At 39.4% G+C, this 15000-nt stretch overlaps 1 protein-coding gene across 17 annotated transcripts in view; it reads right to left on the bottom strand.

Annotated features, from left to right (window-relative positions):
* Window positions 1-15000, bottom strand: part of GTDC1 (glycosyltransferase like domain containing 1) — a 200071-nt gene that overhangs the window by 45373 nt on the left and 139698 nt on the right. For all 17 annotated transcript variants that reach the window (XR_010080849.1, XR_010080850.1, XM_063401009.1 and 14 more), the window contains one exon: window positions 1894-2003. Coding sequence is in view for 15 of the 17 variants with exons in the window: in XM_063401009.1 (XP_063257079.1) it covers window positions 1894-2003 (110 nt within the window). In the remaining 2 variants the exon portion in view is untranslated. The remainder of the gene's footprint in view (window positions 1-1893; window positions 2004-15000) is intronic.

Genomic DNA, 15000 nt, shown 5'->3' on the forward strand with positions numbered 1-15000 from the left:
ACACAACAACTCCACTCATAAGGAGCAACTTCTGGTTATCACTGGGATACTGCCAGCCTTCCCTCCTCACTGCTGACAAATCCCAAACATGAGCCAGTCACAGAGCTCTTCACTCCCTTCCCCTGGGGAGGATCTGCCCCTCCAGAGCACATCTGTCTAAACTCTAAAGTCGTAACTCTTCACTCCTTCAGAGTCTAAAGCCAAGCTTTAGCAGCACTGAAAAGTACAGACCTCCTAACTTCCTACTGGATATTTGCTGTGTGCTTCGAACCAGCAAGCTACTGAAAAATGGGTGTTTCAACTACATGAATGGCTGCCGAATTATGAAACGTGTTAACCACTTTTTCTGTCACCAACGACTGTAAACGTGACATTTATAATAACGAGGGAAATTTGCCCCATAATTGGAGGGAGTGGAAACGCAGTGCCAACAATTTATTAAAAAAAAAAAAAAAAAAGAACCTGCAAAACCCCTCCTAACCAGATTTTCAATAAAGTATGTGCAACAGGTTTTATTGGTGCTTGTTAGCAATGACCTGCATATGTCATTTGTATGAGTATGGCCCTATCAGATCCATGGTGATGAGACACATTTCACCACGCTGCCCCTTCTATAGACTCTATTTATACACGGGGATGAATGAATTGACAAGACAAGAGGTGCGGCATATAGATTTGATATACTGGCATAAATTTAGGATGATCTACATTATTCATAAGTACTGAAGCCACAAATGAGATATGTAACAACATCCAAAATGAGTGTCAATAGAATCTGTTCCCGCAGCGCACCATCGTATATTCCTATCTGTCACATATTCCTTAGAAATTTCTCCTTCTAAGAAATCTGGTGTGCTCAGTCTGGAAAGCAACGTTGCCTTGGGATCTGTGATAAGGCTTGCCTGGAAGAACAGGCTTTCAGAAAACTGTCTAAAAAGGAAGTGGACAGAAAACATGAAGAATTTCCTGCTACTGAATTATTACCTCTTTTTCCAACCCAGCTGTGTCTCAGTTGGGGACCCGAAAGTTATTTGGATCAGATCAACTTCTTGGTGTCTTAAAAATGGCAAAATCAAAACTAAACCAATTGAAATATCACCAGTCCAGCAGGCAACAGATATGACAGAACTGACATATAAACTAATCCCCAGTCTATTTTTACAGACTGATGAGGCCGAGGGATGCAAGTCTACACTAAACAAGAAAACACATACGAGCTAAAGCATCAGATATTTCAACACTAGCTCGTCATTGATGTACATTTTTAAAAGGTTTAATTTATTACAAGTGCATCCAGTACAGGATTTGATTATTCTCTTTATTGCCATAATATCTCAGGCACAAAGCCGTGTGCCTGAATAAAATCTATTTATTTTCCAGACAGGTGAAACTGTTCACTGAGTTGTGGTTCCGCAGAAGCCAAGAAACGGAAGAACTGTCCAAGAGTGTGGTATAAAAATATTAAAGATTAATGACCACTTTCATGCCAGATACAAACCAGAAGCTCTCCACAGCAGTCCTTAACCTCACATTTGAGAGGGAACTAAGTGTTTTCACCTGCTAAAATCTCAGTCTGGATTTCAGATGAGTGACCTTGACTTGAAAGATTTTGCTGCCTATCTGAACCATCCAATCACCCACACCTATCTCTCTATTTAAATACAGAAGTGTTACTGAACCACAAGTCATAAATAAGGTCTTGCTCTGCCAAGTAAAATAAAAAATGCTTACTGTCTTTAATAATTTTTATTTTACAATTTATCAATATTATTTAGTTTTGCAACTAGGAAAATTTTAAGCGTATTCTTTAAGATAAAAAAAATACATAAATGAAAACTACGTCTGGAATCTAGTTTATAATAACTTTAAAGTAAAGAAAAAAAGGAAAGGTACCTGGAATTTCACTGAAAGTCTCTCCGAGGACGGACACGTGGAAAGGCAGATCTTGCTCTTTCAGCTTCATCAGGACTTTAAAAAAAGTTTCAGGATCTTTGTCGTGTTCCCTTAAAACAAACAGAACTTATCTCAATTTAGTGTTTACATTTTGTTGTGAAATTATGGGAGGTTTTTATTTATCAGAACACTATTCCTCTAAAATTGTACTTTTGGGGACTACATTTATTCAAATAATTTTCCTCTTTGCTTCTTCCACATGGCTGAACATTTTCCTCAATGCAGCACTTGGGGTCAAAACTCAGTTTCATCAGATTCTTCTCTCTCTCTTCCCTGTCCTCAAACAATGCAATTACTCTTCAAATTATCACCTTTGAAAGTGAGAAAGACCGAGCACCTACCTGAAGGCAAAATCAGTTTAAAAAACGGGTAGGGAAAAAAAAGGGTTTGGTTTTGCTTTTTCCTCTGTACAAAAAATATGTATATGACTTCCAATACAATTCTTTTTTTTTTCAGGAGAAACAGATTAAACAAAACTTCTCCTAAACCTACAAGATTTCTCAACATGGAATTTTAGGAATCCATGCCATACTCATTAAAAGCTTCCAATCCATTCAGTGCTTTAGGTAAAGAAAGGAATAAACTACCACAAAACATTTTCTACCTTTAGATTTTCAAGGATTAACTGGAAATTAAAACAGAATATAAGAAAGTTGTACTTATTTATAATTTCAGTTGAAGACAGTATTAAAGGTTTGCATGGGTATGACACTCAATGACATGAAATGCAAGTTAGGTTATCTAAAAATAAATTAACCCCCCAGTTTTCCAATCTATCTTCTTTTCCAGCACAAAATGAAAAGTTCAAAAGGTATCACAAATTATTTAAAATTTGCAAATTCCTTAAGTTATATTAAAAATGGAATGAGATAATTTCCTCACTCTAAGGTGAATATTGTATCTTGCATTTAATTACTCTGCTTTAAATTATTATATTTCAACAGATGTGCACCATATGTCTTTAAATATTTTGGGTTTATTTATTATTTAGAAAAATTCCACCATTTTCCTTCCTGTATTAAGGGAAAAATCAATATCTCAGCTGTCCTGGTGTCTTTCTTCACAGAGTAATTTTGCAGAATGAAATCTGTAGGTCTCTCACACTACTATATGAAAGATTAATAATTATATCATTCAGGAAATCTGAAGAAAAAATGACATCTGCAGCTCTACACGTGTTAATTTCTCATTCAGTCAATATTTTTGGTTTAGGGAATTAAAATAAATTAATCTTATAATTAATGTGACTTCCCTAGGCTGAGAAACCTCCAGGAATTGCGGAGTTTTCAGAACTAGACACATTTTCTTAAAATAAAGTCAGACAATAATTGCTTTAAGAAGTCCTCCATCACCCCAATTTGTTTTGTTCCCAATAATAAGGAGGAATGCAACTGCATAAGCCTCGTAATTTGCTTCACATCTGCGAACCAGGAGTTTCCACAGCAGTTCCAGTAACCCAAGCGGACGCAAGCACTGGTTTGGAGGGTGGATTCCTCCCAGCTGCAAAGATCCCAGATCTCTGACTATTAGTTTGCTGCATCCTCACGCTTGAAAGAGCCACCTGTTTCTGGTAGGTAACTTCTGTGCAGAAACTTTTGCCAGTATTGGTTCCCCTCCAAATGCCCAGCTCCGAGAGCCAATACGGGATCGCATGGATTCGGATTTGGCTGGAAGAGAACATACAAACGCCTGCAAGGAAACCTCCTACAATGCAGGGAGTTGGTGTAATTCACGACAGAATTTCTCCTGAGCCTCAGTTTTCCCCTGGACAGCTTCTGTGGGTGCTTTGTGAGTGATGCCACGAGCCCACCCTGGCGCAGCTCGTCCCGGCGGACCGGCGCGTCCCCGCGCGCGGAGCCGGCAGACTCGACAGCCACGACGCTGACAGGGATCTTTCCAAGCTCTTCACAGCCCCGCTATCAGCTTCTCAGTCACAAAAAGTCCTTCCAGCAAAGGATATGCTTTCCCTCTCGCTTTCCAGAAGAGACCAGGGGTCCCAGAGGCAGCCAAAAGTGGAGGATGCTGTTGGAGCCACATTGTCAAGGAGCTGGCAGGAGAACACGGAGCCTTACAGCTCGGCGAAGCCACATAAGCTGCACATATTTAGGAAAACTGATAGGAATTGGAAGTTGCAGCTTTGTTTAATAGGTGGGGAAGAACAGAAGGAAAATTTGGCACCCAGAAGGAATGCTGAAAGGGGAAACGTTTCCTCTGCACTGGAGCCTCTCTTGCGGGTTTTCTGTTGTAGGTGAACCTCCTTCCATCCCCCCTTATAAAATGTTTCCCTTTTAGGTGACACTCCCAGATTTTAATGACACATTTTGTGAATCTTGTAGCTTTTCCATTTGGGAGCTCATATTAAGTGATTTTATCAGTTCCCGTGACTTCTCCACACCACAAGCATTTTATTTTCAGTTAAGACCTCCAGAAACCTCCTGGCCCGTGCACCTACAGACTGCAGTGTATTATTATTCCTGCAGGATACTGAAGGTATGAGCTGCTCCTGGTAGAAAGAAATAAATAGTACAAGACCACCTCTTTGCTGCATCAAAAAGGAGAGAGCTCTGTTTCTTGGCTGACATGGAGAAAATCATATACAATCCAGTCTGCCTTACTCAGCAACAACTGCTAAACACACCAGATTGCCATAGCAGTGATCGTGGAAAAAGATGAACACAATATGGAATGTCTGTTCTGTAAAGATCTGCTCAAAATGATGTGCACTTTTGGCTGCATCTGTTGCATTTTTGAGCTTTATTAAACAGTATTAATTATATATACTCCATTTCCTGAAGAAGAACTGCAAAACAGTATAAAAGCCTGATATTAAAATGCAAACTTTTCTTTTAAGATATTATGTTTGGGGGAAAATCAAGCTAATGTGACTCCAGGGTCTGCCTTTGTTGCTTAGTTGAGGTATTTGAAATGCTTTTGTATTTTCACTTGATTTGATATGCATCTGGTAAGGGAAAAACAAGAACTGGGCATGGTATGAGGATGCTCTAAATTTCATCCTAAGAACATGAAAACATGAGAATGACTAAGCTACAGCTGTAATGCCACAAAACAGGCACAGACACCACACCTACCCTCAGATTTCAGAGCCCTGCTTTGGAGACATTCAATCTCCATATCCAAATACTACACAGCTCTCATTTTTACCCAGGATTTTTTATTATCGACTAATCCACAATTCAGGAGAGACATCTGAAGTCTCTCTTAGGAACTGGCTGAGGTTTAGTGGTGTGGGTAGGGAGATGTGGCCCAGGGTTCATCCTGATTTAGTAACTTCCCTTTGTAATCTGATATAAAACTTGGAGAAGTGTCCTTGAGCAGGGAATGGGAGTGTGGTGGGAGCACAGCACCACTACTGAGCCTCCATTATTATCTCTGCCTTAGATTTTCTGCTCATAAAATGGGTGTGACAGTATTATTTTTTCACCACAGAAGGATGCTGTCAGGATTAATTGATGACTTGACATCCCATTTTTCAGCCTAAAGAGATTTTAAAAAGCAACCTCATAGCACTATGATGATGCTCCTCTATACAATCAATGGCAACATTCTCCAAAACACCCTTCTGCTCTTCAGGGATTTTGGGAATTCAGCCTGAGCCCTTGAACCTTATCCATTGCTGGGACTGGAGGCAGAGTCCATGGAGACCCAAACTGGAGTTATTCTCACCCACATCCCTGATCAGTGATCACAATTAAAAAAGAATTTTAAAAAAGAAAGAAATAACAGAATTTGGCCCTTTACATTATTCAATGAATATTCATCTCCTGAATTTGGGTGAAATTCAGTAAGAGACCCATATGGTCTTCTCTGCCTTTAGTTTAATTTTTTAAGTATCTGTAAACTTATCCTACATGGTGATAATCAGTTATTTAGGATTTGGAGGAAGGCACATCTAGCAATGCAATTAGAAAGTGGAAGAGTTGTGGAAAAGCAGAAGGACTTGCTCAAAGAGGGAAAGTAAATGCAGTCTATTAAAATATATATATTAAAAGCTGGGGTTAATGAATTTATCAGTTACAAAAAAGTGCAAACCCAGGGGAAAATGTCTTAAAATTGAAAAAAATACTCCATAAATGCCATGTAATGCTTGTGAAAGCCACAGCCCTGTGGTGACATCTCTGTGAATGACAGAATCACTTGGGCTGGAATTTGAAGACCACTGAGTCCCACCATTAAGGTGCCACACATTCTGAAAGGGTTACAATTAAGCCCAGCTAAAAGAAATCCTAATCTTAGGACATTTAGCATGGGAGATTTTCGGTGGGAGAGAATCCCAAATTTTGCAGGCATGTAATAATATTTCACTTTGTACAGTGCCTTAAATCCAAGGAGTTCACACTGGCTACAGCTCCTTCTGCCTTCCCATTCCCCAAAATCACCTCCACATCAGACAGGCTAAGGTAGGAAATGGCACAAAACCCTCAGAAGTCGAAGCAGCTCTTTAATTTTATATTTTTAGAATTTTGTTAGGACATATAGCAAGAGGTAAAAGATGGGTTTCTGCCTACCTAAAATGATTGCTAGAAAATAGCTGTTAAAATAGGCCACTGAGGAATCACTCATTATTGATGAAGCTGGGCAGCAATTGTGCAGATCCAGGACTGATGAGCCAAAAGAGATCCTGGGAGAAAAGAAGGGGACAGGGGACATCAGCCAGGAAAAGGCACGGCTGGAGCAGAGCACAGGGAACGTGTGAGGGGCTGGGCAAGTCCATGAGCACAGGATCAATAATTAAAAATAAAGGAAATGAGGTTTCCAAGACACAGATCTTGACGTGGATGACATTGATCCTTTTGTTTTGGGAAAGTGAAGTAATGAGGAGCAAGTCTGGCATCAAACAAGGCAGAGGTATTGGGCAAAGCAATTCAAAGAGTAAGAAAAACACAAGAAAAAAAAAAAGATATTCCTGGTGAAAACTAAAAAAAAGTATGGCATATCCAAATACAAGGAGGAAAAAGAAAAATACAGGGTAAATAGAAGACTTACACACACCCTACAGAACTAAAACCAAAGCTCCACTTCATCCATACCTAAAGAACAATATCAGGGATTTTTTCCCTCCATGCACTGTATTATACTTTGATTTTCACATTAACTCTTGAGCTCAGAAAAATCTGAATACAGGTTTATTATAATCAAAAAATGTTAGAAAGTAGAAACGTGGCCGCAAAAGATAAACCTGGCCTTCAAAACAGAGAATTGCAGAATTCTGGTCTTTTCCTGATACTGATTTCCCACAAGACAGCTCTGCCCAGGTTTCCCCATCTGCAAGATATGGTCTTAGAGGAGCTTTCATTTACAGAAATATGGTGAGAATCACAGTCAGTAAATACTTGAGGAGAACAACATTCCACTCAAAAAACAGGATTCATGTTACAAGCCTATTCAATACATGAAATGTAATACATTCCAGTAATTATTTTCACAGAGGACAGAAGACTTTCCTAAATCAAATGACTTTAATATACATTTTCTATGTTAAGATTATGAGAGGAAAAAAAGGGGACAAAAAAAATTAAAATTCCAATACGAAATTCTGGTAACAATGCTCATGATAACTGCAAAAAAAGGAAATGTTACTGTCAGGAAAGCACAATTAGAAAAGAAACAGTGAAAAAAGAAATAACTATGAAAATTCAAACACGAAGAAAAAGTTAATTGCTTTCCATTTATTCAATTTATCACAGTATTTTTCCATCTTTTTACATTTCCAAGATGAGGCTGAGGTAGACTGTAAATATGTAGTTAAGTCTAGCGAGTTTTCTTTTTCAGCTGATCTGGTCTACAAAATGTCTTTGCTGTAATTGTGCCTCTAAACATTGTCTGGCATCATCAGCATCAAAAGTTACCACAATATTTAATACCCCCTCAGTTCACAGAAAATGGAGTCAAGTAGAAGAAAATGTTTCTGTGTGAAAAAGGACCCTACAAAATAAATTTCAGCTGGCAATTTGTAGGTCCTACAAGCAAAAAAGGGTCCTGATCCCTGCCTGTGCTTTCAGAACACCTCTGCAAGCCAAGGAATTAAAAAATGGCACTGGAGAGGCAAAAAGCAGCCAAACAGTACTGGCAAATACAGGGTTTTATTTTCTATTAGAGCCCATGACGTATTTACAGTGAGGAGTGTGTATTTTACCCTCTGATTTGTTCAAATTGCTGGCCTGAGAAAAATGGGTGGCATTTTGCTTTACGCTGGAAAAGCATTTTCTCCTATCTCCCGTTATCTACAAGAGATTCATAAAAAAAGAAACAAGAAAGAACCTTGGGAGTTTATTGTTTAGATTCTTCTTCTCCCCTCACAACTCACGAAGAAAAAACCCAAAATAAAATATTGCACGTCCCCTAACCAAAGAAAGCTCAGGATCAGCATCAGTCATGGAGCCTCCTGCTTATTTCCTAAAGGGAGATTAAGCTTTAAAGACAAAGACCACCATTTGGTCTCTGTTACCTTGGTGTAAAAATCAATGCACTTTCATTCCAGTGCCTTTCATTTCTTTTACTCCAGCTTGGCCAGTCTGGCTGTTCCCAAGTAGAGGATTCAGATTAAAAAAACAAAAAAACAAAAAAAACCAAATACACTTTATTTCATTTTGCAACAAAATCCTGCAAGTGCTATGGACTACCTCAAAGAGTTTATTTAAAAAAAAAAAGAAATAAAATTAACTTCCCTTAGTGTTGCAAAGGTAACATAATAAAAGGTTGTCCTGTTGTTGGGAGTTCATAAAATATCTGAGTGACCCTGACAGCCCTGATAACCATACACTACGTATCCTACTGCAATTCAACTATAAAATACTGTAAAAAAGTCATGTCATAAAATGGTTATGAATATGGTAATAAGTGGATAACAGTTTATTTATTAATGTAGTTCTTTGAAAGAACAGAAAATATAAATAAATGTAAGTTTATATATAAATTACTACATAAAAACATAAAAACTGCATTACTACAGATTTTCCTGGGAATGCTGATCCCACCATACAAGACTCTGTGGTCTCTCTCTGATTTCCATGAAGGATTCACACAACCAAGCCACAACTACTTCAAACTCCACCAGATGCACTGCTTGGGTCAAAAATACATCCTGCTCTTTACTGGGTAATACCCTGAGAGGAATTAGCTCAGGTACCAGAGATAACTCATCCTTTTGGGATCTCCAAGGAAGAAGCTTCCAACCAGGAACTTTCTTGGCACCAAGGCTTGAAACTCATTATTCAACAAGATTAAAGTAACTCCAAATCTCACTGCTTTCAGAATGAGGAATCAACTCAGTGCATTGAGTCAGGTTTGCACAAACACAGCTGAGAAAAAACAGCGATTAGAGGACACAGGGAGAGGGGAAAAAGCATGAAAATATGAGAAAAAGAAGCACAGGGAGGAGAGGAAGGCAAAGAGAACAGACCTGAACAGTTGCAGTGTGGTAAGAAGAGGAAACTAATTAAAAACATCTTCGATGGAAGAAACATAACTCTCCTATTACTGGTGAAAATTAGGAGGAGTATTAGATCAGTTGCTTAGGAAATATTTGATTTTTATCTCTTGAAGGTTATTCCCATACTTTGGTCCAGGGTGCTGTGACTTACAAAGGGGGCTGATGGCACCATCTGCTAAGTTTGCTGGGGACTTTGTATTACAAAACCTCTTCTGTCCTTGCCTATGATGTTTCCCAAAACTGAGACTTATCTTGGACTATAATCTTTTAGAAAAGTCCTATCCGAAGTTTTCCAGAAATATGAAGAACAAGATGAAAAAAAAGCACAAACACATTACCTAGTAAAACTGCAAACTGTATCTTGGATATGTTGTAGAAGGTTCTTTGCAGAGACCAAGAATAAAGTGATGGAGACAGAGAAAGGCTGAGGAACTGCAGAAGAGTGAGATGCAAATTTGCTACACAAGACTATGTGTGAGGAGATGCCCAGGGAACTGAGCCTGGAAAAGACAGAAGGATGAGGTTTGAAAGGCCAAAACCAAATTAGGTGAATGGAGTAGAAAAGGATTGCTTTGAGAGATATAGGTGGAAAAGCTTTGAGAAGATTCCTCAATCCCACCTGTTCCCTTGTGCTTCTGTTCAGAGACTTGGGTTTCACAACTATACAGGAGGAAAGCAAATCCCCCATAAAATTAATTCCCCATTCTGGGAAAAGGGAGAGCCAATCTTACTGGAGCAGTTAGGGCAATCTGTGACACATCTGTTCCAAGCCTAAATATTCTTCAACTGTCCTGGTGATGCAGTTGTAGTCTAACATTAACCCAAAATCAGTTTTTCAACCGTGGCTAAAGCATTTATAGTAAATCCAGCCTCTGGAGGATGGCACTGAAGTGGCTGCCTGGTGAGCAGCTGGGTAGCACAGAGGGAATCACAGCAGCACAGAATCATGGAATGGTTTGGGTGGGAAGGGACTTTAAAGCTCATCTTGTCCCAACACCCCTGCCATGGGCAGGAACACCTTCCACAAGACCATGTTGCTCCAAACCAATCCAACCTGGCCTTGAAGGAAAGTGTCTCTGTGTGATATTTCAGGCAGAATCTCAATATTTTTCAGCATTTTTATTATATTTAAGAATATAGGTGCATCAGAGTGTAAAACCATTCCATGCAGATGAAAAATACTCATGGGGCTTTAATCTTGCTTTTGTTACTGGGAACTTTTCCCTCCTGATACAATGGTTCACTACGTGCAGCCCAGGTAAGCTGCTGTTTCAACCTTGACTTCACAAGAATGGAAAAAGGTTTTACACCAAATTGGTCTAAATACAATAAGAAGCAGAATTGGGCCACAAAGCTTAAATACAGACAAGAAAGTTGAGTGCATAGTAGAAGTGAAAGAATCAAGTGTATTTGGTGAAGCAGTGAGTAAAAAAATAAATTTCATTTTAATACGATTCTTTTTCAGCCTATTAAGTTCTCCAGTATCAGAATGAAGCCTGCTAAAAGTTAGTAAATAAAGGCTTTCAGGAGAGCTTTATTAAATCACTTATGACTTATCAAGTTAAAACTCCCACTCAGATATCTTAATAAAACTTTCAGAGAATATATTTAATTTTCCTGGAAATCAGAAGCCAATTACTAACTACAGGAGTTACTGTTGGCTATGCCACTGATCAGCTTCCTGTAAATAGAATATTTGCCAACAACTTGAATTAGTTCTCTAAAGTTTCGGTTTCTGAAGGTCAAATAACTATGTAACTGCTTAATAAAGAAGCAAAGAAGTACCTCTAAATATCTCCAAGCTCTGATGGGCTTATATTCTGCTCCTTAGGTGAGGTATTAGCAAAGCTTATTTATTTTCATTTCCAAGGCTTTTATTTGCTCATTCCCTTGTGGTAAAGCTGATTTCCATGATGATTCCCTTCTTAATTTTAATACCCTTTTTACTCATCATATAGACATAAGAATTTTCCATAAAATAATGAAACCCTTCCAAAGGAAATGAAGACAACTAGGAGAGGAAAGTAAACTACAGCTTACTTCTTCTTTTTTCCCTTTCCCAATTAATTGATCCACTGTCATATGCATATATGAAAGATTTTTTTTTTAATGAAAGGAAAATAAGGTTAATTAACATAAAACCCCTCACTCCTTGAGATGTTGAATTTTGTATTTTATCCATGCTGCCTTAAGTGCCTTGATTTCCCAGTAATGACCTAGTTCTCCTAATGAGTAACATTAACCCCTGGCTGTAGCTGTCCAGGACTTAATTGTCAACTGGAGCTGAAATAGGAGAGTTTGCCGATCAGCAGGTATGTGGTATATTAACTCATGTCATTTCAGACCCTAATAAATAAATCTGTTGCTAAGGCAACAGGAACATCAGCTGTATCACTTTTTTCTTTCTCCCCCTCCCTTTTTAAAGGAAACTGCCTTTCACACTGGGCTTTTAAAAAAAGGAAATTAACTACATGTAACCGTAATTAGAAGAAACATCGTTTCTCATCTCAGAAACATATCTACATTAATGAAAAAAGACATTCAAAAAGAGGGCTGCTTTCTACTGTGACCAGGGTAACTGAAATTATTTCCCTCGATTGAGGGAATGCGATTTGAAGGATACATTTGAGTGGGAAGAGATCACAAAATATCTCAGCTCTTTGTATTTTTGAGACAGTTGCCCTCTCCTTTCGTACAGTGCTGATGCCAAGGGAGCAAATGTTGCTTCAACAATTAATAAGGAGCCCAGGCAATTGAAACCAGGGGAGAAAAAACACCACTCAAACCCAAACACCTTCACTATCCTCCGTGGATCTTTCTGTAAGACTGGCAAACATGCAATTTTTTGGAAAGCTAAAAGGTCAGAGAATCACAGAATCATTTAGGTCTGAAAAGCCCTCGAAAGTTGTTGGGTCTAACTGTTCCCCCAGCACTGTCAAAGCCACCACTAACCCATGTCCCCAAGGGCCACAGCCACATGCATTTTAAATCCCCCCAGGGATGGGGATTCCACCACTGCCCTGGGCAGCCTCTGCCAGTGCTTGACAGCCCTTTGGGTGAGGATTTTTTTCCTAAGATCCAATCTAATCCTCCCTGGAACAACTTGAGGCCGTTTTCTCTTGTGGTGTCTCAGTGCCTCACAGGTGAATATCACAGCCCTCACTTAATTCTTGCCATTCTATCTCAGCATAAAGTGTTTGTCTTAAAATTTTCAAAACTGTAGTTTTTTGTTCAGTTTGTGACTACATGATGGTATTTCTGAGTCTCTAGTTACTCAGATCTCAACCACAGGGCAGGTAGGAAGGAAACTAAGAGATGCTCACAAGCCCAATTATTGCTCCTGGAACACTTACTTGAGGCTCTGCCTAGACCATAAACACAACAAACCACTCAAAATTCTACCCGGCTTCTCAGCTGAAGAATGCAAGGGTAACACGGAGCTTCTTTTTTTGCCAGTATCAAAATTAGAGATGCTGCCTCCTCTGAACTATAAACTGCCCATAGCCCTTTAAGAAAATATTCTGTAAGAAAGAGGGAGAAATTGATGCTGAGATTTCCACTACAGAAGAACTTTCACACCTTCAGCACATGCTGGACTTTTCAACTAGCTCTTGGAATAACACATCTTCCACGGGAAGGGCTCAGTGCCTCGAATTCCCCTGCTGCAGGAAGACATTTCAAGATTAGACACCACTGAATGAACAACCAAACAATGGGCACTTCCAAGCTGTCTTTCCACTTAAGGCTGAACTTCTGAGATTATTTCATTAACTTCCCTATTTTTTTATTTGTTTGAGTCACCATCCTTGGAGGGATTTAAAAGCCATGTTGATCTGGCACTTGGGAACGTGGGTTAGTGGTGGGCTAGGCAGCACTGGGGGAATGGCTGGACTTGATGATCCTCAAGAAGTCTTTTCAAAGCTAAATCATCCTGTGACTCTAAACGAGTAGTATCTGCTCCCAAAGTTAACCCCAGCTTGCATGAATGTAAAGTTAGACTATTTTCACATGTGCAAGAGGGAAAGGTGTCAACTTCTACATGAATGTCTCCCCATGTTCAAGGCAGAGGTTCACCCCCACGTGCCACCAGTGTCACTGTTCCAGTGAGTGCTGTTCATCTTGGGAGTACTGGATCGCTTTCCTTAGACACAGCTAAAATTTCCCATTTTGAATTTGTTATTTTACATCCTGTGGGCTTTTTATCCTACCTGGTACCTTAACACTGTATAAACCCTTGTATTTTAAGCCTTTGTCTTCAGTCTGCCTTATTTATTTACCACATCTACTTGTTCTCTGCAGGTTGTTGAGGATGCCTGTTGAGCCTAATGGCATTTCTGGGTGCTCAAATGTGATCTCTAGACGGATTTCTTTCCTGGTTTGCTGTCTTGCCATACTTGCATCTTGATGGGATAAGCTTTGGTCCAAAATATTCAACAGCACGAGGAAAATACAAGTCACTATATCCTCAAGTGTCTCTGTCAGAAATAGTTTTCAGTTGAGAGTTCTAACAGTGACTACACAGATCTTGTGTTGTACTGCCAAGGGGAACAAGTTACTATTCAATACTTGTTTTTAATACATATATATAAAATATGTCACATATTCATTGTCTACTATAATAGATATAAAAATAAATACAAAATGCTGTTAAAAATCCCTTTCCAGGCTCCTCTCCCTCACTGCTTGCAAAGGACTTGTGCTCAGCTCACTGATGAAGATCTGCCTCATCACAAAAAGGCACAAAACTTCTTGTCCTCATCTGGGACAAGCCCTTTCCAAGTACTTGCTCCTGTGTGCAGGGGACCAGGGCCTCACATTGGTACAGCACAGTTTGTCCTCCACACACTCATTTCTTCATTGTACTCTACACTAAAACCAGATAACTGGACACAGAACTATCTCTGAGCACACCAGTTTCCCTTAGACCAGAATTTTTCAGATAATTTTTGCAATCTAGATTTTTTTTTTTTTCCCCTTTTGAATTTACTCATCGTGACTTCCACCACTGTTCCTCCTGCTCTCATATCTCCTGCCCCATATCCTTCCTCATGCTCTTGTCACAGACTGGTAGGTTTGACATGAGATAATGGCCTTATCTGATCTTCCACGTGAATTGACAGCAGCTACTTGTTTGTATGCGTGTGTAAATTCTTGCAGATTCCCTGTGTGATCTTTTATCACACCCGTGCAATTAGGGGAAGAAGAATTGATTTCTGACAACTTTCTCTTATCAAATCTTTAACTGCTTAGATGACACAGAACACACAGGGAAAAAGAAAATAGCGTAAGGTTTGGGTGAATGAGAGGGAATAATGGATGTATAAATGCTGGGAGGGAAGTTTTGAGGAAGAGAAAAGGATTATGCCATACTGGTAACTGTCATCTTCCTAATACACTCATCCTTCACCAGCTATCAGAGAATCAGGGAATGGTTTGGGTGGGAAGGGACACTAAAAATCATCTCGTTCCAAGCCCCCTGCCGTGGGCAGAGACACCTTCCATTATCCCACGTTGCTCCAAGCCCCATCCAACCTGGCTGTGGCTAATTCCAGGCATCCAAGGGCAGCCACAGCTTCTCTGGGCACCTTGTGCCAGGG

The sequence above is a fragment of the Prinia subflava genome, chromosome 6, assembly GCF_021018805.1.
Source record: "Prinia subflava isolate CZ2003 ecotype Zambia chromosome 6, Cam_Psub_1.2, whole genome shotgun sequence".
NCBI lineage: Eukaryota > Metazoa > Chordata > Aves > Passeriformes > Cisticolidae > Prinia > Prinia subflava.